The sequence below is a fragment of the Mandrillus leucophaeus genome, unplaced genomic scaffold, assembly GCF_000951045.1.
Source record: "Mandrillus leucophaeus isolate KB7577 unplaced genomic scaffold, Mleu.le_1.0 Scaffold318, whole genome shotgun sequence".
In the NCBI taxonomy this organism is placed as follows: Eukaryota; Metazoa; Chordata; class Mammalia; order Primates; family Cercopithecidae; genus Mandrillus; species Mandrillus leucophaeus.
The window spans coordinates 80,007-103,304 of NW_012103343.1; the positions used below are offsets into that span (position 1 = coordinate 80,007).

At 38.1% G+C, this 23,298-nt stretch overlaps 1 protein-coding gene across 1 annotated transcript in view; it reads right to left on the minus strand.

The window, feature by feature from the left end:
• Positions 1–7,664, minus strand: part of MMADHC (methylmalonic aciduria (cobalamin deficiency) cblD type, with homocystinuria) — a 19,796-nt gene extending 12,132 nt beyond the window's left edge. Inside the window, exons 1-3 of the mRNA XM_011987833.1 lie at positions 7,485–7,664; positions 6,910–6,970; positions 2,018–2,162 (exon numbers count right to left, since the gene is read on the minus strand). Coding sequence (XP_011843223.1) covers positions 2,018–2,162; positions 6,910–6,918 — 154 coding nt within the window. The 5' untranslated portion in view covers positions 6,919–6,970; positions 7,485–7,664. The remainder of the gene's footprint in view (positions 1–2,017; positions 2,163–6,909; positions 6,971–7,484) is intronic.
• Between the last annotated feature and the right edge of the window lie 15,634 nt (positions 7,665–23,298).

Sequence of the window (23,298 nt, forward strand, 5' to 3'; positions counted from 1 at the left end):
GGTCCACCTCAGCCTCGCAAGTAGCTGGAACCACAGGTGCACACCACCATGCCCAGCTAATTTTGTTTATTTTTGGTAGAGACAAGGTCTCCTCCTCCCTCAGCCTCCCCAAGTGTTGGGATTATAGTCATGAGCCACTGTGCCAGGCCCATGTTTTTAAGTAAAGAGAAGATCTAAAATGAAAGACGCTAAACTTAGTAATGGTCGTCTGGAGAGGGTCATTCTGCTGCTGTTATCTGGTGGCACAAAACATGAATGGGAAAAAAAATTATGCATCACGTGACCTAATGCTCTGTTTACCAGCCACGTGAGTTAACATGGATTGCAAATACAGAACAAACCACATTACTTTATTCACTTAAAACTTAAAAACAATACTAACTTACAAAAAATTAAAAAAGATTCAGAAGAGAATAAAGTAGAAAATTAAACTAAAAATTACTCAGAGTAGCGATTTGGGCTTACAGAAACAGGGACAACTGCTATGCATATTACTTAGCAATAAAAATAGATATTTAAAAATATCCTGTCAGAGAACTAAGTAACTGAAAATGGCTATGTCAGTATGGCTGCCTCATTCCTAGATCATGAGCCACCATATCCCTCTTCCACACTTAGGGCATACATCGCCCATCAATCATGGAACCATTTCCTGCTGAACCCAGACGATGTCTCAAGATTCTCAACATAAACTCTAGTCCAATGCTTCTCAAACTCTAAAGGTGTACTTAAGATACATCTGGGATCTAGTTTAAATGCAGATTCTGATTTAACAGGTCTGGAGTGGGGCTCAAGATTTTGCATTTCTAACAAGCTCCTAAATGATACTGATGCAGATCATGTTGACTAACAAGGCTCTGTACAGACAGCCACTAATGACTACTCAAGTCACTTCCCAAGAGAAAACCTGTTAGCTATTTTTGAACAAGATGGTTTTTAAAGGTCTAACAATCTCTAGTTCTCTTTACAGAAAACACACGTCCCATATTAACAGTAGATTTGGGCAGTGGATTTGACCGCATGTTTACTGGTCATTTTAGGTTTTCTTTTCTGGGAAAGGCCTATTCATGTCCTTTTGTTTTCTGATTTTTCTTTCGGGTTGCCTTTTCCTATAGATCTATTACAAATTCTTTATATATTCCAGATACCAATCCCTTACATAATTTGAATAGCAAATCTTTCATTTATTATAAATATATGGTTAGTCTTCGGGTGATGTAAATTGGGGAGTAGTCAGAGAGTTAGAAAACTTGGAGCAGGATGGACGGCTCTGAATCCTCAAGTGAACTTAAATTACACTGTAAGTAATGTGTGCCATGAAAAAAGGATTCCATGTCCAATATCTTTGGGACACATTAGGTTAAGTTTCTAAGAGTCTTTAATATTTTAGTGTGCATTATAAGCCTCCAAGACAGGAATATGGCATATAGCATTTCTCAAACTTATCTACCACAGAGACTATCCCCCCTACCCCCACTTTTTCTTTTTAACCTTGAATAATGCTTCATGGCTTGACGTTAGTCTGGGAACTACTGCTGAAAGCAATGAAAGGTAACAGGTTTTTCAAGAAAGTGACGTGGTTAAAATATTTTAGAATGATTACCATGGTAGCGGTGTACCAAACAGATGAGAAGAAATAGACTTTGTAGAAAGCAGGTAAGTTAAATAAACACTAACACATAAAAAGTACAAGGTACACTTACGAAATTTAGCAAAGAATGGGAAGAAATAATAATATGGTTTAACAGGACCAAAAGGAGATTTGTTTCAGGGAAGAATCTATGTTTGAAGATAGAAAAAGTTTAAGAAGTTTTAGAAACCAGTACTTATTCTTTCTTCCTTTTTTATCCTGTAGCTTTCCGACATAAATATATTTAGGCAGAGCTGTGATTCATTTTCAACAGAATAAACACAACTTCAGAAAAATCCATTAAGCCTTAAGAAGAAATATTAGAGGAAATACAACTAGAAATGTTTTGAAACAATTATAAGTAAAGCAATAACAACTTTCACTTGCATATATCTGGAGGTGCAGCAGCCACATGAGACTCATCCGAACCTGACGATCCTGCAGTCGAAAAGGCTCTGGGATTGACAACCCTTTTAACTAAAGAGCAAAATCCTGGGAGATAGGAAACCAGTCTGGCTCTGTTACAAAGCACCTAAAAATCACACAAAATTAAAATTATTTCTTCTGAATATAAATGTTATACTTACACAGATAATCTCTGGCAAATCTTCACACTGCAAGGTTCTTTTAAAAACCAACATTCTACTTTTACTGAACACCTACTATATGACAAGCATTATGTATATTTGTAATTTTAAAACTAAAAATAAATATTGAAAAAAAACAAGTAATGAGTTAGTTTGGGTAAAAGTCTATGTACTTTTCAATAAAGGCTAGAATTCAAGAGTGTCACACATGAGAGAATAGACATCTAAAAGTTGTCTTACTTAGACACACTAAAAAGGTAGCACAACGAAGAAGATTCTTCTATCCTCAATAAAGAACTCTCAAAACATCTCTTTGGACCAAAATCTGTTACTTTAGAACTTTCCTCTCTTCTTTTACTGCTATAAATTATGCTAATTCTCTCCCATACTGTCCTTTCATTGTGGTTTCACGGCAATGTCTGCTTTTCTCCATTTCAGCACATATCTTTGTGGTACATTTTTTTCTACTTGTATGTTCACTTACTAGACTGTGAGATCACGTATTAAAATGGATGAATGTGTAAATATCTTTCATTCATAAAATTTTTCACAAAGTACTTGGGTCAGAACAATTTAATGCAGGGATTGGCGAATGATTTCCCAATACAGCCCACTGTTTTAGTAAATAAAGTTTTACTGTAACATAGCCATACTAATTTATGTATTGCCTATGGTCACTTTCCCACCATAATGGCACAGTTAAGTAGTTACAAGAGAGATTCTATGGCCCACAAAGTCTAAAATATGCACTATCTGGATATTTGTATTAAAACACACACACACACTGGCAACTCTCAGTTTAGTGAAAAAGATATTAAGAACAAACACCAAATCATCTGTGAAATGCTATGAAAAGATTTGAATAATTATTAAGAAATCTTTGGGAGAAAAGGTAATTAATTTCATGGAGGATATACTAAGCTTTGAAGACAATAAAAATTTGCTTGGGAAAAGGTGCATTTCAACCAGTGACTTTCAGGAACAAAGGAATAGAGACATATTGACAAAGACTGACAAATTCAGTGAGGGTAGGTATAAGAATGCAATAAAAAAAAAGTTTGAAATTGAACTTATGGGCAACTATATAAGACTGTATATTTAACTCAGATGGTAAAGGGCTTGTTACATCAAGATAGTCAGAATTTTAATTTGTAGGCAGGAAAGAGTCAGAGTAAACTGACAAAAACAAAGGCTGTTTCAAGAAATGTACCACTAAGGGCGGTATAAAAAATGGACTGGAGGAGCAGTAGAGAGGTGGTGTGAAAATTAGTTACTAGGATATTGGAAAAATCCAGCCATCTGACACTTGAGAATTATTCTATTTCCCTTTCACAAAGTACAGTATTCTAAAATTCAACCTATTTTTTCCTTCCACCTTTGTCACCGTTAAGTATAAGAGTGCATCCTAACTGGTCTTTTTGTCTTTCTGACATAATTTCCTACAAATTTACCCTCACTTCCCTTACCCTATTTTTCAATCACATAAAAATATCTCCCCAACATTTCCCATATTTCTCTTCATTCTTTATACTGCCGTAAGATTTCTTCTAGAAGATACTGTTTCCTTATCGTTCTAGAAAATTCTAGCAAATTCTTACTTTTTAAGACCTGTATAAATATAACCTCCTTGGTGATACGTGTCTCCAAATAATTCTGTCTGCCTAAAATTTAAGCAGCCTCTTTTGGGGTCTGTACCCAACTTGCCCAAAGAAACAAAAATGGTAATTATTTGGCTTTTTACTTACAAACTCAGACTTTTGGGTGTTTATATATTACAAATTTACCTTTACAACTAAGGATATTTAAGAGAATGCACCCAAGATCTAAAGGAATCTAAAATTTCAAATTCCAAAAATATTTTTAGCAAGGGCTCAAAATAAGCAGCAGCAAAATAAAAGATTACCTGAAGGGGACAATATTTGAGAGCATGTAACAGTAATAATCAATTGATGTTGGACACTATGGGTCCAAGTTCTATAGTAAGTGCTTTACATATACATTGTTTTATTTACTTTCCATAACAATTCTATACACTGTTATTAGAACTAGTTCCAGGATGATTAATCTACAATCTGCGATCATTCACATCGTTTCACAAGCAAAAAACAGAAGCAAAAGGAAGATCATCCAAATTATTTCAAAAATTGCCTATTATTAATTATTATTTCAGCCTGTCTATCAAGGCCATTAGATTATATTTTGACACTCTTTTCTTGGTGATACAACTTTTAACAAAAGTTATATAATACTAGTTTTGTTCCTAGCCTAAGAAAATCTAATCACCAAATTTCATTTTAATGGCAAAATAAACCAGTATCTAAATTGCCCACTGAAAGGGACAGTTGATGACAGTACTAATCTGTTTCAAATCTTACCCGTTAACCTGTAAGATTCTCAAATCTTGGCCGGGTGCAGTGGCTCATGCCTGTAATCCCAGCACTTAGGGAGGCAAAGGCGGGTGGATTACCTGAGGTCTAGCCTGGCCAACATGGTGAAACCCTGTCTCTACTAAAAATACAAAAAAAGACAATTAGCCAGGCATGGTGGTGAGTGCCTATAATCCCAGCTACTCGGGAGGCTGAGACAGGAGAACCACCTGAACCCGGGAGCCAGGCTTGCAGTGAGCGGAGATTCTGCCATTGCCCTCCAGCCTGGAAAACAAGTGTGAAACTGCATCTCAAAAAAAAAAAACAAAAACTCAAATCTCTAATTGTGGAAGTGGAGTATTTTCTGACCACCTGACAGATTTTACGACTGGTTTAGCTGGTGAACATAATAAAAAGTAATTGCCAAAAAGCAAGACAAAATTACAGCAGAGAGTTCATTCTAGTTTGAGGGTAAGTACATATTTTATATATGATTAAATTCAAACTTCTAGACTTAGGAAGATGACATGCTATTATGTTTTAACTTTAAAATCCTTATTAGTATATAAAAAGAAAGTGCCTTTTGTGCACTGCCTTCGGACTAGGTTCTGCTTTTGATCATGTGAGAAAATACAGTCTGTACAAAAACTAAAAACTGGTAGTTTATGCAGTGCATCCACATCTATCCAGATATTTTTTGCAGCCCTCACTGTTGCAAGATATTTGAATTAAATACAAACATTGAGTAATTGAAATATTTACACAAAAGGTCCAGAAATTTGGTTCTTCCTGAAAACTCAGAAGACCTGGCAGTATTGGACTCACATAACCAAATGGCATTAGTTAGTAACAAATTACTGTGGCTAAGGGAAGGCTGCTCCCCTTTTAACAGAAAGGCTTTGTCATAGTCCCCATGAAGGCATCTTAATTTACCTGTCTAGACTCTGAAACATCAACATTTTTGCCCCTTGTTATGAAACACCTATCTGCATATTTCATTAGTAACATCCATCCAGAATTTACAATCCATATAAATTAACACAAAAATTGTTAACGTACATTTGGATACTGAAACTTAAAATTTACTTTAATATGAACTTCTTTCTAACAAAAGACTTACAAAAGGATCTTCCCTACTGAACTATTATAATTTATTCATTTAAACCAAAATAAAACCAGGTCAAATAATAGCTTTCTATTCTACTTCAATTAATTTCTCTCCTTTGAAAGTGCCACATACTTCTTTTACAGCATTCTTTTTCTGTGCAGGTTACGGGCAGGCAAAAATTCACCGTAGAACTTGGCCCAGACTAGTAATCTGCTCTTATGACTTGTCTCTATAGTCACACTTTAGACTTAATATATCATGTTCAATTACAGAAATACCATCCTGGCTAACTGCTGCCATATAAGTCTTCCTAGTACACAGCTCTACGTGAATAATCACAATTTAAGGAATAAAGTCTAAATTACTGAGTTCGGCATTCAAGGTTCTCATTTACTTGGTACCAACCTCACAATTCAACCTTATCTCCCACTTATCTCTTTCACACATCTTACATTTAGGTTAGCAGGGAGCAATGACTTTTTAATTTTTCAGAGGGGTAGGCGGGGTGGGGAGTTCTATGAATATACCTTCCTGTCCTTCCCGCTCATATTTTAGACTATACAAATCTCACCCATCTTTCAAACCTTTCAAAAGTTAAATGTTTCCCTCATGAAGTGATCCCAAACTCCTCTCCACAAAGCCTTGAATCTGCATTGCACCTTTGCGTAGGTTCTAAAAAAATTATTACTTTATATTTTAATTGTAGCTGTTTTTATATATGTCTTATAACCGCTACATATGAATTCTATAGATAGGATGCGTCTAATCACTGGAAAGTTACAGTCAATAAATATCTTTGGTGTGTGAGAGTATCTCCTGTTCTTATTTTGTAGGATTTGGAAGGTCACTTCCAATACAGAAACTGTTTAAAAGAAAAGAAAAAAACACCCTTCAGTTTAGCTAACCCAAAAGATAAAAAAGGGCCTAAACATAGATTCTAATATTTACTGAAATGCTGTATTTAAAAATACCGAAAGGGTGCTTGAATTTCCACATCTGTACAAGTCAAACTGTATAAATAAGTGTATTTGCAGTGAAAAGAATGCTACCACCTTCAAAGCATAACACAATTTCACACCACTTGCTTCCCCTGACATTTTTGATACATTATGTCTAACACTATGCCACCCAATGCCATCATAATTAAACCCGTTCTTTCATTTCCTAACATTCCCAAACTAGTTTACTATGCTGATTCTTAGGAGATAATGTACTCACATTGGCCATCTCCACTGGAGAGGACAGTTCGCAAAATAGCTTTCCTTTGGTAAAGTTATTCCTGGGAAAGAACACAACAAAACAGACGAGTGACCGATTAAACTCCAACAACAGACAACTGAGGTAACGTCCACTCTTCGGAGGTGTGTCCTCCACCACGTCAGGACCAAAGTCCAAGCTCTCCCCGTACCCTAAGGAGGCCAGAACTCGCCCCCATACCCGGCACAGATCCCCCAGCCCGGAGCGGGCACTGCAGCTCAGAGCCCTTCCGGTTTACAGCCGCGGAAAATAAACTAGGACCAGATCGGGGCGGGGAATGGGGGCTGGGCGGCCACAATTCAGTCCCGGGAATCGAAGCGGCTGCCTTAATAGAGGTTGGGGCTGCATAACAACAACTCCAGGCAAAGCTTCCGGCTAAGCTGAAGGATGAGGAAGCAGAGAAGAGACTAAAGACAGAGGGACAGGATGGCTGGGGACAACGACAGGGACCCAGTGAAAATACAGGCAATACCGAGGGCTGTAGCCCTAACACGAGCAAGTTTGGAGGGGCTAACGTGGGCGGAAACCGTCCGTACCAGGCACCACCACTGTCCCCAGCTGTCCCAGAACCAGTCTCTTCCTGCCGTTAAAATGGCGGCGGCGACTGCAGCTGTGGTAGCGCCTACGCTGGCGGTGACCAGGCATAAGAAGTTGCTTCTGAGCGCGTCGATGCGAAGGAGCGCCGAACCGATGATGCGCACGCGCAAAGTAGGCCTACGTGGAACCGACCTGTCACTGGGATAAACGCATGGGAGGAGAAAAGGTGGGGCGAGGGTGATTTGGGTGGATGGAGAGGAGGGCTCCCAACCTTCTTTAGGCGGTCAGTTAACCTTCATGAACTCCTTGATGCGTTTGATAGTCTTCCCATCTTAAGCCTTTCTTACTGCCTCCAGGAGATACAGTCTTCTGTTCTTTTTGTCATAGTTGTTTATTTTTCATGACTCGCTGTTTTTGAGCGTAGGACACTTACCTCTTTCTGTGTTCCCATCCCTACCACAATGCCAGGCTCTCAATATGCTCAATAAATAAATATTAGGCGACGGATTTGTAAATCGTATATCATTTTCATGTATCTAATACGTTTTTTAAAAATTGACTAAAGCCCATAAGCCTATATTTTATTTCAGCTGTCCTTAGTTTTCGGCCTGGTGTTCTTTTCCGTTCCAGGTTCCTGTCCGGAATACGTCACCATGTCGCTCCAGGCTTCTCTGGACTGTGACCATTTCTCAGACTTTCCTTGTTTTTGATAACCTTAATAATTTTGAAGCGACTTATCGGTCATTTGGTCAAATGTCCTTCAATTGGATTTTGCCTGTATTTTTCTCATGCATTGACTGAGGTTATAGGTTTTTTTGTTAAGAGGTAAGGTAAAGTGATCTTCTCATCACGTCATGTCAAGGGTATATACTATCAACATGACTTATTACTATTGATGCTAACCTTTATCACCTTGTTAATGTAGGGGTTGTCAGGTTTCTCCACTGTGAAGTTACTCTCTCTTTGGAAGGTCATCACTCTGTGCAGCCCAACTGTAGAAATGGGAACTTGTTATACTCCACCTTTATGAGGACAGAGTATCTTCATAAATTATTTGGAATTCTTTTGCATGGGAGATTTGTCTGTACTCCTGCATTTCTTTAAGTATTCAATCATTTATGTCAATATGGACTCATGGATATTGATTTTACGTTTTGGGTTATAATCCAATACTACTTTATTTTGTTGTTCATATTGGTTCCAGCTTTGACTATTGAGATTTCCTTTAGTTGGCATTTGTGTCTTTTTGACACACCCTCCTCTTTTTATGTTTATGGATTTTTTTCTTGAGCATTTTCTTAATTTCTATAAGATGCTCCAGGCTCATCTTGTGTATTCCCTGCCCCAACCCTAGAATCAGCTACTTCCCCAAAGAGCCAAGGGTCCTTCTAATGGAAAATGATATTAGAAATAAGGATTTGGACATTTGGGATATTGTTGCCTCTAGACCCTCTCAGCTGATAGAGCAAGGAAATGTTCGTGCATATGCTAACCTGACTAAATATGCATATCTGTAAGTATTTATATATGTATCCATCTGTATCTTTGACAGCTACACAGGAGTTCTAGGTTCAAGTATTAGAGCTGTTATCTTCAGTACAATTCCAGCACCACATGGATCATTGTAGCCTTCTCCCCTTGCTTGTCTGTAACCTCCCACTCCGGTGTGAGACACTTGGCTCTCATTGTCTGCCATCCATTTACCTAATTGTGCAATTACAGGTTACATGTATAATGGATTCAGAACCGTTCACCCATATTCAGAGTACATGTACAGTTGTTTCTGAATTGTTATCAGGTATACCTGTGAGAAACAGATTTACCAATTAGAGTCCAATGCTTATGGATAGTTCTTTTGCTTTTAATCTTACGGACTCCACTTATTTTCAACTGAAGTCAGCAACCCTCCATCCTACCTCTACCTGGCTTCGGTCAAGTTATTTTATATGCTCCTAATACAGTTGTAATCTTTTGCCACAATCTGCATTACCTACTGGGATTCTTTGAGTTCCTAAGATTTTTAAAAAAATCTTCCTCCATTTAAGTTCTCTTTGTGCAATCCTCGTATTGCACATTTATTTTTTCTTTTCCTGTACATAGTAGCAGACAGCTGGTCAGTAGTGGGATAGAAGTAAAACATTTTTTCACTTTAAATTTTCTTTCTATGGGGTTTGACAAATCCATACATAGTGTCATGGATCCACCATTGTAACAGTGTCATACAGAAAAGTTACAGTTCTAAAAAGATCCCCTTTGTTTCATCTAGTAAACCCTCCCACCTTTCTATACCTCTAGCAACCACTGATGTGTTTACCATCTCTATAATTTTGACTTTTCCAGAATGACATAGAAATGGAATAATACAGTATGTAGCATTTTCAGACTCGTTTTCTTCACATAGTAATAGCTACATTTAAGATTCATCCATGTTTTTGTGTGCCATAACAGTTCACTCCTGTCTTTTTATGGATTCCTTTTTAAGATAGTCTGATAGCTCTGTTGCCCAGGCTGCAGTCCAGTGGCACGATCATAGCTCACTGTAACCTCAAATTCCTGGGCTCAAGCAATCCTCTTGCCTCAGCTTCCCAGGTAGCTGGGACTACAGGCACACACCATCATGCTTCACTAATTGTAAAAACTTTTTTGTAGAGAAGGGGGCCTCAAACTTCTGGCCTCAAGGGATCCTCCTACATCAGCCTCACAAAGCATTAGTATTACAGGTATGAGCCTCCATGCCTGGTCTTTATTTCTCCCTTTTTGATCCCTGAATGGTATTCTAATGTATAGATGTACCACCATTTATACCTATTAAAGAACACTGGGATTCTTCCAGTTTTTGACAATGGTGAATAAAGCTGCTATTAAGTGTTTAAGTTCAGGTTTTTCTGTGGACATGTTTCAAATCAGTTGAGTAGATATCTAGAAGCATAATTGCTGGCAATTGTATTTTTATAAGATATTTGAAAATAGTTCTGCTAGGTTATTTGAGCATTTCCCCACAATCATATATACAGTTAATTTAAGAAATGCTGTTCTATGTTAATAACATAGAGCAAACTTCATTCCACTCCTGTCTGGTTACCACAAATTGGTGATGTCTGAATGAGTAGGCTTTACAAATCACAGGCTGACACTCCTGCAGCTGTTCAAATCAATGAATACTCAATCACAGATAAAGGAGAATATCTTGGAATGTCTTTCTTAAGGATATCCAGAGAAGGAATTCTAGGACTTTCCTTGGAAACCATCTGATAACTCAAAGAACCTTAATCTTAGGAAATTATCCCTGCCCCAGAATCCTCATGTTGTACATTTATTTCCTCTTCCTGTATGTAGTAGGAGACAGCCGGTCAGTTGTGGGATGGAATTCAAAACATTTTGACTTCAAATTGTGTTTTTCTTTAATTGATGCTTTTTTATGCTGGGAATTTGTTGCTCCAAAAGTAGGCCAATTACTAAAGTCATCAGACTCTCTCTCAATTTCTGAGATGTGAAATTGAAGGAGAGCAGCATATTTTCTTACAGAAAACGCTAGATATAAGGCACAACCAAGGAAGGGGTGGGAGCTCTGTTTCTCTGTTGTGACTTCATGATTCCTAGTTAAAGTCTGTGGGTGTCAAGTTGTTCAGTGATGAAGAGAGCAGAAAAGTGCCAAAGAAGCTGGTGATTTGAGACCTTTACTTTGCAAACATTAGTGATAGGAAACTAGAGTTGAGAAGAAATTCTAAATTTGAAAAGCGAATTCTAGATTATCCTTCCAAACTAACTATGTCCAGGAGTTACTAGCCTGAAGACCTCTACCACCACTACTGATGCTATTTTATAAAGGCAGAATGTTGTATGTAATGGTACAGGTATAGACTAACACTATATGGCCCTGATTGGATTCTTGAATCTGACATTTCTAGTTGAGTCATTGTCTTAGTCTATTTTATGTTGTTATAATCCCACAGACTGACTTAATTTATAAAGAAATTTGTTTAGCTTATGGTTATGGAGCTGGAAGTCCAAGAGTATATGCTAGAATCTTCTAAGGGCCTGTGTGCTTCATTATCCTGTGGCCAGAAGAAATGTAGGGGGTTGAGAACATTTCAGGCAAAGGAAGCAACATGAATAGAGGAATAGAATCCAAAAGACTGTGGGCAGTTGGAGAGATCCACAACTAGTTCAAGGGATTGAGTTGGAGGTAGATGGGGACCAGATCATAATTGGTCTTCAGTGCAATGCTAAGGCGGATGTAATCTGGAAGCAATGAGAAGTAAGTGAGCAGGTTTAAGCAGTCATGCTATTATTAGATTTGTGTCTTGGGAAGATCCTCTGGCTACAGCTCAGAGAATAGATGGGAAGGGTGTTGGGCTGCAATTGGATCAACTAGTTAGGAGACTCTTGTAGTATCCATGAGGAAGAACACAAGAAGCCTGAACTAAGGGAAGGGGAGAGTTAAGGAATCAATATGGTATAGCTATCCATGGGTTGCTGATGAGAAAAAGAGGACAAGTTGAATCTTCAGCTTCTACATTTTTGATTCAAGATATGTGGCAAATGAAGTTCCTTTTACTGAGATTGGGAATCCAGTAAAAAGTGGATATTTGTAGAATATATCCTATGTGGATAAGCATTTTTTCAATATCTATTTTAATCCTCAATAACGCAGAAAATTGAGATAGTATTATCTTCATGTTATACATGAAAAAACGAAAGCACAAAGAGGAAGTATATTACTGAAGCTTCTGGGGCTGGATTTAAATCTGGGTCTGTTTGGTTTAAAACTAGTATTCCCTTTTTCATAGGATACTTCCTCCCAAGAAGAAAGCAAATTTAAGGAGAATAATATGCTTAGTTTGAATTTTGAATTTTAATTTAAGATGCCTGAGAGCATTCATGTGGGTTTTTGTCCAATAAGTCATTTGAAAGGTCTATTGCTCAAGAAAGTTGTTTGTTCTGCTCAATGAAATAAAAGATGACACAAGCAAATGGAAGAACATCCCATGCTCATGGATAGGAAGAATCAATATCATGAAAATGGCCATACAGTCCAAGGTAATTTATAGATTCAATGCCATCCCCATTAAGCTACCAATGACTTTCTTCACAGAATTGGAAAAAACTGCTTTAAAGTTCATATGGAACCAAAAAAGAGCCCGCATTGCCAAGACAATCCTAGGTCAAAAGAACAAAGCTAGAGGCATCACGCTACCTGACTTCAAACTATACTACAAGGCTACAGTAACCAAAACAGCATGGTACTGGTACCAAAACAGAGATATAGACCAATGGAACAGAACAGAGTCCTCAGAAATAATACCACACATCTACAACCATCTGATTTTTGACAAACCTGACAAAAACAAGAATCGGGAAAGGATTCCCTATTTAATAAATGGTATTGGGAAAACTGGCTGGCCATATGTAGAAAGCTGAAACTGGATCCTTTCCTTACACCTTATACGAAAATTAATTCAAGATGGATTAGAGACTTAAATATTAGACCTAAAACCATAAAAGCCCTAGAAGAAAATCTATGCGATACCATTCAGGACATAGGCATGGGCAAGGACTTCATGACTAAAACACCAAAAGCAATGGCAACAAAAGCCAAAATTGACAAATGGGATCTAATTAAACTAAAGAACTTCTGCACAGCAAAGGAAACTACCAGCAGAGTGAACAGGCAGCCTACAGAATGGGAGAAAATTTTTGCAATCTATCCATCTGACAAAAGGCTAATATCCAGAACCTACAAAGAACTCAAACAAATTTACGAGAAAAAAACAAACAGCCCCATCAAAAAGTGGATGAAGGATATGAACAGACACTTCTCAAAAGAAGACATTTATGCAGCCAACAGACACATGAAAAAAATGCTTATCATCACTGGCCATCAGGAAAATGCAACTCCAAACCACAATGAGATACCATCTCATACCAGTTAGAATGGTGATCATTAAAAAGTCAGGAAACAACAGGTGCTGGAGAGGATGTGGAGCAATAGGAACACTTTTACACTGTTGGTGGGACTGTAAACTAGTTCAACCATTGTGGAAGACAGTGTGGCGATTCCTCAAGGACCCAGAACTAGAAATACCATTTGACCCAGCCATCCCATTACTGGGTATATACCCAAAGGATTATAAATCATGCTGCTATAAAGACACATGCACACGTATGTTTATTGTGGCACTATTCACAATAGCAAAGACTTGGAACCAACCCAAATGTCCATCAATGACAGACTGGATTAAGCAAATGTGGCACATATACACCATGGTATACTATGCAGCCATAGAAAAGGATGAGTCCATGTCCTTTGTGGGTACATGGATGCAGCTGGAAACCATCATTCTCAGCAAACTATCGCAAGAACAGAAAACCAAACACTGCATGTTCTCACTCATAGGTGGAAATTGAACAATGAGAACAACTGGACACAGGAAGGGGAACATTATACACCGGGGCCTGTTGCTGGGTAGGGGGAGGGGGAAGGGATAGCATTAGGAGATATACCTAATGTAAATGACGAGTTAATGGATGCAGCACACCAACATGGCAGATGTATACATATGTAACAAACCTGCACGCTGTGCACATGTACCCTAGTACTTAAAGTATAATAAAAAAATGTATATAATTTAAAAAGTAAAAAAAAAAAAAAAAAGAAAGTGGTTTGTGTATGTGAGAGATCAAGATTTGAATTTTTGGGGGTTTTTTTTTTTGTTGTTGTTGACAAGAGTCTGGCTCTGATATCCAGACTGGAGTGCACTGGAGTGATCTCTGCTCACTGCAACCGCCGCCTCCCAGGTTCAAGTGATTCTTCTGCCTCAACTTCCCAAGTAGCTGGGATTACAGGCATGTGCCACCACGCTGGGGCTAATTTTTATGTCTTTAGTAGAGACCGGTTTCACCATGTTGACCAAGCTTGTCTTAAACTCCTGACCTCAAGTGATCTGCCAACCTTGGCCTTCCAAAGTGCTGGGATTACATGCGTGAGCCACCGTGCCCAGCCAGAATTTGAGAGTCTTTAACAAAGAGTTAAAGCCATTAGAATCCCTTCAACTGGAGTACAATGATGGGTTTTGCAGAGAGTGAAGAAGATTTGTAAAATTCCTGAAAATGCATGTAAATTCCTGTATATTTATAAGTAGGTTCTCTTCCCCCTTAGAGGGAGCCGAGCTTCTTTAGGTCTTTGAAGGAGTCTGTGCCTCTGAAAAGATCAAGGGCTGCTAGTGGAGAGTGTAAAAGAAAAAGGGCAAAAGTCAGAGCTCTAGGAACTATCAATTAAAGGAGTAACCGAAGAAGAAAACTAGCAACAGAGACTGAAAAACTTTAGTCAGTGGGTAGACAAAAATCAGGAGAAATACATATTTTAAACATCATGAAGATAATTGCTCAACATTATTAGATGCTACACAATGGTCTTATTAAGGACCAAAAAGAGATCATCATATTTGAGAGGTCAATGGTGACTTTGCTGGAGGAATTTCAGTGGAACAGTAAGAGATGAAATTGTGATTACTGTGGTATTCAAAGGATGAAACATAAACCTCTTGAGGACAGAGATTTTTTTATCTGTTCACTGTTCTTAAGACTTCACTATATTCCTGCCACAGAGAGGTAATCAATAAATATTGTTGAAAGTTGAACAGATGAAGAAGTGGTGGCAGCGACCATTAATAACAGCTTTTCTTTGTTGTTCTATTTTCAGGCTCCATACCTACCTAACATCTATCTTCTCAAGAGCTCTGCCAGGGAAGGAGTAGTTTCTGTGTTCCATAAACAGACTGAGACTCAAAGAGGCTAAGTAAACTACCTGAAGCCATATGGCAACACAGTGACGGATGTGAGATTCAAACTTGGATTAATCTGGCTCCAAAATTTCTGTTTTTTTTTTTTTCCCCACTACAACAAGACTAAGGAGAAGAGACAGAGGTGAATAGCTGTCTCTCAGTGGTTATTCTATTTTCCCTTATCTACATGTTTTCCTCCTTTCACTCTCTTGGTTTGTTCTTATCATTCAGAGGTAAAGAAGAGCCTTCAGAGAGCTATAAAGGTTGATCAAAGTACCAGATTATGAGATTATTTGGAGGCTAATATGTAATCCTTGGGGTTTCCTTTCTCATCTCACTCTTACAGCTGCCTGTATTATTGCTTTCTGATTAACATATGGTTTCCTTTTTACTCTAGAAAACACTGGATCTGAATAACAAAGGATGCATACTTAAGCAAACTAAGGCACATATAGTTATCACTAAATGCTCAACCTGGGAAGAATATTGGATTGCAGTCTGCTCTTTCTGTAAAGACAGTAGTATTATAAAACCACAAGAGACTAGAGGGAATATTTTCTACTCAACTAAGCATATCTAAAAGCACATTTGAAGTTTGGAGACAATATTCTATGTTATTTTAAGAAAAGATTCTATAGCATTAGTACCTGGTGGTAAGAAAATAACACGTTAAAAAAAGATAATAGTAAGAATAAAAAATAAGTAAAATTATGTGAACATACTAGACCCGGTTATACAACTCAACTGTTGAGAATACATTTTTTTTAAAGTTGTCTGCATGGTTGCTCCAAGAGTTCTTCAGTATTTAGTATATGAAGACAGGCATATGCTCTGGCCATTTCCAGAAAAGCCAAGGCTGTCCTGTATGTTCTAGCCATCCGTTGTTAGGTGAAATGCATGAATGGTATAGAGAAATGTTATGGAGAGTGAATGTTACATGCCTCTGAGATACAATAGAAAAGAAGCCCTTGATTTAATATTTTGGTTCTTAGTTTGACTGTGACTCACAGGGAGTGATCCTGACCTGGGCCTTTCTGTCTCCTTTGTATCAGGAAATGATTTAGTTCAGAGAAAAGCAGGCATAGGTTTTAGTGGGACTCCCACCAGGATAATGGCCTTCTTTGTTCCTAGCTACTTCTTGAGGTGACTATGGCTATCCTTTAGGCCCCAAGCATGTGGACAGAGTCGAGAACAGGGTTAAGGAGAAGACTTAAGCAAAATCTCTTTAGCCACTGAGCAAGAAGCACTTGTAAGTTGCATTTTGTAAACTCAGAGGATTTTACAAATATGTAGTCTGTGGTGATCTAGCTACGTAAGAACTAGAAATGCCTAGGTTTAAAATCAGGGTATCAAGCAACCCAGAACTTGTTAGATATGCAAGATCTCTGGCTCTATCCCTAAACTACTGTGCCGGAATATGCATTTTAACAAGATTGCTAGTGACTCATGCTCAATAATGTTTGAAAAGTCCTGCTCCAGACTATTGAATAAGATTGGCCAGGAGGTGGGAAAAGGGATGGTAGCAGTGGTGCTTGCAATGTACATAGCTCCAGATATACAGAATCAGGATCTGTAAGAGTGGGGGCTTAGGAATCTATGTTTTAACAAGCTCCTCAGGGAATTTTTATGGACACTGGAATTTGAAGATCACAGGTAAGAAATAAAAACAGCTCAGGGGAGAAGTGCGATATACACTGTGAACACCAGCTGTCACTACTCTACAATTTAAAAATGACCTTGATAGTTAACAGTGAAACGCATTATTACAAGAACATTTTCTAAATTTGAAATGTAAAGATCTAGGGAACATGAGCTCTAAGTTAAACAGATTTGAATTATCCTGTGATTTTATTAAAGATCTCTAGACATATAAATAGTTTACAGAGAGTAGTGGTTGGAGATTTAGAGATTTTGGGTACGTGTGACTAAGTCCATCTCAGAATAATGTCTTACTGTACTTGGGGAAATAAAGTGAGTGCTTTTGTGGTTTAAAACCAAACTGGACTCTACAGTCTGAAAGTATGTAAGGCAGGTCAATGACTTTCTGAGAATATCTTTTCATTTTCTTGGCATTATGTCATGATGTTACTGGGTTTTTCAGATACTTAATTTTCATGTGCAGCTCAGGGATTAAAAGTCTTGTGCAGTATTCACAGGAACGTTTTCTGTATTTGTAGACACCGCACCACACTGGCAGACTTAGATTTGAATTCTGACTTTTCCTTATAGCTTCATGCAGATTACAATGACAATTCCTTAACATCTCTGAGCCTTTAAGTGTGCATAAAAATACCCACATAAGGATTGTCATGAGGAGGAATATGAAATGCTCTACCAATTGAAGCATTAAATAAATGCAAAGTAGTAGTTGAATGCTTATGGTGTTGGGCCTTCACTTTTATATTTGATCTTTGGATAAATAAAATGACTCAGATTTCACTAGGAGCCTAGTTACTTTTCCTAGTTAGGTCTTTTTTTTCCCCCACCCCAAATAGCATTGCCTGATAAAATACTGGACAGCTAGGTAAGTTTGATGTAAAGTTTGATTTCATGTAAACAATGAATTTTTTTTTTTTTTAATTCTTCAGCTAAGACAGCGGAAGAGGTGATTTATTGTATGGTTGTTACACTCGGCCACAAGTAAACACAGAAGTAGGCCAGAATGTCACAGGTCCAGGGCAAGAGACCAACAAGGGCAGTTTTGGTTATGAGCAACGTGGGTCTTAGAGGTGATTGGCGATCAGAGGGCAATGAAGTTCTAGATCATGAGATAAGCTCTGGACAGTAGCATGCAGTCCTACAACTTGTACCAGCATCCCCAGCGTCTAGCATTCCATGTTTCTGCTCCTGTGGCCTCCACAGTGCAAGAAGCTAGTGGTTTACTTGGACATCTGACTCATCTTTCTTCTTTTGCGCTTCAACCTGCACATTTGCTTCTTCCTCCACTTGGCTTTCATGGCACAGAGGTTTCTAAGAAAATGGTGCTAAGGCCGAGAGGACAATGAATAATTTTTTAGTATGACTATGTCCCACGTATTGCACAGCAAACTGGAAAATCTAACTCCAAGACCAAGTGCTATCTACATTCATGCATCTTCTACTCACCAATGTCATCTGATTACTTACATCTTCTATTTTGCCTGTATTGAAAAAGTCTGATTCAAAGACAGTAATGTAGATCTAAAAATGCTCTTGAGAGAAATTATTGCTATCTGCAAGCGCACATCTTCAAAAATTTTTACACTTCCTGTCTAGAAATGGCTCCGGCTTATCTCTAAAGATTGCTTAGAATAAAATAGAGTATCTTAAGTACTTACTCCTTGGGATTGTTTTTGATTTTTGTTACATTCTGTTATTCTGTTGATTTCTGGTTATTCATTAACATCCCTTTCTCTGTCTCATTGTGTGGTTGTGGGAGTAGAAGGAGGGAAGAGGTGAATCTCCAAAATGCAATAATGCGAAAGCCACTTACATGTTGCTATTATGAACAATTCTGAGGCATTTTTGGTACAGCTTTCTCTTTCCAATTATCTTTGGTGTAGCAAATAATGGTATTAAAATATATAGACTTTATATAAAGAAAGGCCACATCCTGATACTGAAGGAGAGGAGGATGAAGGAGAGGTGGGAGTTTGCTGTGTGCTCAGTAGAAAGAAGGGTCGTCCTGGGGAACACTTTGCAGTTTCAAAGTACTTGAGATGGGTAGGTCACAAAATGGGAGTTTAACTGCACTAAAATAAATTCTTAATGACACTTTCACGTGGATGCCCTGAAGCAGAGTGAGGAATCACACCAGGAAACCTGATGTAGGAGAGAGCCACGTCCCACAGTTGGATCGAAGAAAAATGTCACCTTTGGGCTCACCTAACTCCGAACACTAGGTGTCAGTATACAGCAATGTAACGATTTTAGGATCCGGGATGGATGTGCTGATTTAGTGGAGGAAGAGTTGCGAGATGATGTTTCGTTTCCTGCTGTTAACATAGGTCCTCGATTTATGGTAGAAGGTTCTTTCAGCTGTGATCTTATGAATCATCAATTGAGACAGGAACTGTGTTAGAGTCACCTCTGGGGGTTTCCTTCATATTTTCTTTTTCTTTTCTCACCGACTAGGACTGATTACTTCTTCACACCTCTGCAAAGTACTTAATTAGTCTCATCAGGCAGCCAAACTTGATACCTTCGTCCAATTTTAGATACAGAGATGATGAAGGTGTTTCATTGGCACTTGGAGCCATTAGAGGGACCCTGCAGGGCAGAGAGAGACATTGCATTGAGGTGATCTGAGCTGAGCACAGGGGTAAGGATATATTCCTGGACTGTGCGCTGCTGTCACTGAGAACATTTGCAAATCTGCTGACACATTACAGTGGGAATATCCCCTGGACGCATGGAAGGCCCAGTGCCTGTCATTTGAGCAGTGCAGGCACATCACCAGTCCATGGGAATGTCAGTGTTTATGCTGCTCTTTGATATAAAGTTCGCATTTTCTATATGGTTTGATGATGTTTACTGGGATCAGTGATGCCTGTTTGTTAATTGCTTACAGGAGATTTGGGCTTAAAAATAAGATCTTGGTAACATTCTCTGTTTTAAATTTTATTGATATTTCTGAATTCCGAGGAAATTACATACATATCAGATGATCTTTGAGATCTCATTTTTTTCTATTATTTTTAGTATTCTCCGCACTCTCTCTTATATTTCTACCCTTTCTCCTGCATAAGTAAAACAGAATGATTTGGCTAGAATTTGAGGATGAAAATTATCAAGCCTATATTCTCAACAACAATCTGGGATTTGAGTTAATTTTAATGTCCAATTTGTATCCCACTTGCCCCCTTTACATGTGTGACTTTATTTTCAGCTTTTAATATTATTCACTCTTAGTCATACGAACTATGCTTATCCCTACCTAAGTCTTTCTCATCTTGTTATCACCAGCTGGTAAATTCTTCCTGCTTCCTTTACTTATATAAATGTAGCTGCTTTTTCAATATTCAGCTCCAAGCCATGTCCTCCGTGAAGCTATCTGGGTAATTCGTGGTAATCTGCTTTCCTGAATCATAGAGCATTGCTCAGTTTAGCTCATGATTATAACCTAGTCTCAGTCACTTTTTAATTAGTTTTACTCACATGTACATATACACACATATGCCCACACACACAACAAACTAGATTACAAGCTTTTCAAAAGTGGGGGCTGTGCCCCAGTGATATCTAGTAATATGGTGGGTATTATATATACATTTTCAATAGATAGCCATTTTTTGTTTATCTCTTTAATTATGGAGGCTAAAACATAATAGGTATTTCATAAATGTTGAGAGATCTGAGGAATTGATTTAAACTACTCTGCTGAAGTACTAGATCTTTGATAATATTAGATTGTGACATTTAGTGTGACAAACCTGGTAGTCATTAGCACGTACCTTTGCAAGAGCTATCTCAAGTCGTATCCTTCCATGACAACTTCTCTAGGCTAATACAGTCCTCATTGTTCCTCCTGGTCCTGATTTTCTCCTTCTTCTGTTTCTGAACTACTAAAGCATCTTATCATATCTACATTGGGCAAGTGCCTTAGGACTATATCTATAGAATGGATTTAATAATAGTGCCCATCTAATTGGAACTATGATAATTAAATGAATTAATATATATAAATTACTTAGAACATTTTCTGGCATATGATAAGTAATCAATTTAGTCATGGTTCTCCAGAGAGGCAGAACTGATGAGATATATGAATTAGATCAGTTGATTATGGAGGCTGAGAAGTCCCATGACAGGCATCTGCAAGCTAGAGAACCAGGGCAACTGATAGCATGGCTCACTGGGAAGTGTGGAGGCTGCAGAACCAAGGAAGCCAATAGCATAACTCTCAGTTCAAGGCCAAAAACCTGGGAGCCTGGGGGTTGCTGGTGTGTTTCTCAGAGTCCAAAAGCTAAGAAAGGGAGTTGTAACATTCAAGACCAGCAGGAAGGTATCCTAGCTCTAGAAGACACGGCAAGATTTTGCCCTTTCTCTACCCTTTTATTCCATCTGGGCCCCCAGCCAATTGGAAGGTATCTGCCCACATTGAGGGGGTATCTTCCCCACTCAGTTCATAGACTCAAATTCTAATCTCTTCTCAGAACATTCTCAGAGGCATACCTATGGTGGCCTAATAATTTTAGTCAAATGCCAAATCACCTGCAGTTTCCTTTCAGCAGAGCGGAAGACTTTAATTCATCACAATCAAGCTGGAGAGATTGTGGAGAAAAGGGAAAACTTATATACACTGTTGGGGGGAATGTAAATTAGTTTAGCCATTGTAGAAAGCAGTTTGGCAATTTCTCAAAGAACTTAAAACAGAATTAAGATTTTATCCAGCAATTCCATTATTGGGTATATACTAAAAGGAACATAAATCATTCTACCGTAAAGACACATGCACGCATATGTTCATCACAGCACCATTCACAATAGCAAAGACGTGGAATCAATCTAAATGCGCATCAGTGGTAGACTAGATAAAGAAAATGTGGTACATACACACCATTGAATACTATGCAGCCATAAAAAAGTACAAGATCCTGACCTTTGCAGCAACATGAATGAAGCTGGAGGCCATTACCCAAACAGCAAACCAAATACTGCATGTTCTCACTTATAAGTGGGAGCTAAACATTGGGTATGGACACAAATAAGGGAACAACAGACACCAGGGTCTATTTGAGGGTGGAGAATGGGAGGAGGGTGAAGATCCAAAAAGTACCTATCAGGCATTGTGCTTATTACCTGGATGATGAAATAATCTGTACACCAAACCTTGTGACTTGCAATTTGCCTATGAAAAAAACCTGCACATGTACCCCAAACCTATTTTTTTTTTAAAAGTCACATATTGATGTAAAAAAATACAAATAATTTTTATGAGAAAAACCTTATCCCAATCTACCTTATACCTCTTCACATATAGTATAAGAACATCACAACAGGGTGCTTCCATCTCTCTATCCTGATGGCTGCTGTTCTCATGTATTTTACTTCCACATTTTGTGAATCCCATACTACACTGCTCTCATTTTTGCTTTAAACAGTCGATTATGTTTTGATGATATTTTTTAAAATGAGAAAATTGTTTTTTCACATTCCCTTACATATTTACCATTTCTGGCTTTTTAAATCCTTTGTGTAGATTTAATTTTCCACCTGGTGTTATTTCAGCTCTGCCTAAAGAACTTCCTTTAGCACTGTTGGAATGCAATTCTTTTGGTGATGAATTCTCTTTATTTTGTTCTTCCAGAAATGTCCATTCATTCTTCACATTGGAAATATATTTTTCTTGATAAAGAAATGTAGGTAGACAATATTTCCCCCTCTCAGTACATCTGGTTTGCATAGTTTATGATGGAAGTCTACTGTCATTCTTCTCTTTATTGCTTTGTTTGCAGTGTGTCACAATGTATCTTGTTTTTATGACTGATCTTAAGATTTTCTTTTTATCATTAGTTTTTGGCAATTTAACTATATAGTGCTTTGGAATGCAATACCATTTTCAGGCTTCTACTTGATACCTTATATATTTGCTTTTTGGTTTTTAAAATGTTGTTGTGGTTGTTATTGTTTCATCTTGGCTGGTGGGAATATGAACAATTCCTAGCCTGCTGTAAGCTCCAGGAATATTTCTGACTACACCTTTCTTGTGGTTCTTTCCCAAGCTTGAGTCGTTTCCTCCTATGCATGCACAGATCAGTACTTAGGCAAAGTGTCCTCCAGACCCCACTGCAGATCACCAGAGTTCCTTTTCCATGCAGCTCCTTCCTCTGTGCTGCTATGCCCCACAAACTCCACCTTTCATAATATCCCTGAATTCTAATCTCTCTTTCTTCAGCTTGAAAACACTGCCTGACTCTGCTGTTGCCTGGAAACTGCCTACAGGAAGTAAGATGGTACAGGTTAGCATTTCATCATCTGGTTTCTTTTTCTCAGGGATCACAGTCTTATAATGCCTCTTTTCAAATGCCTGTAAACCACTGTTCCCTAT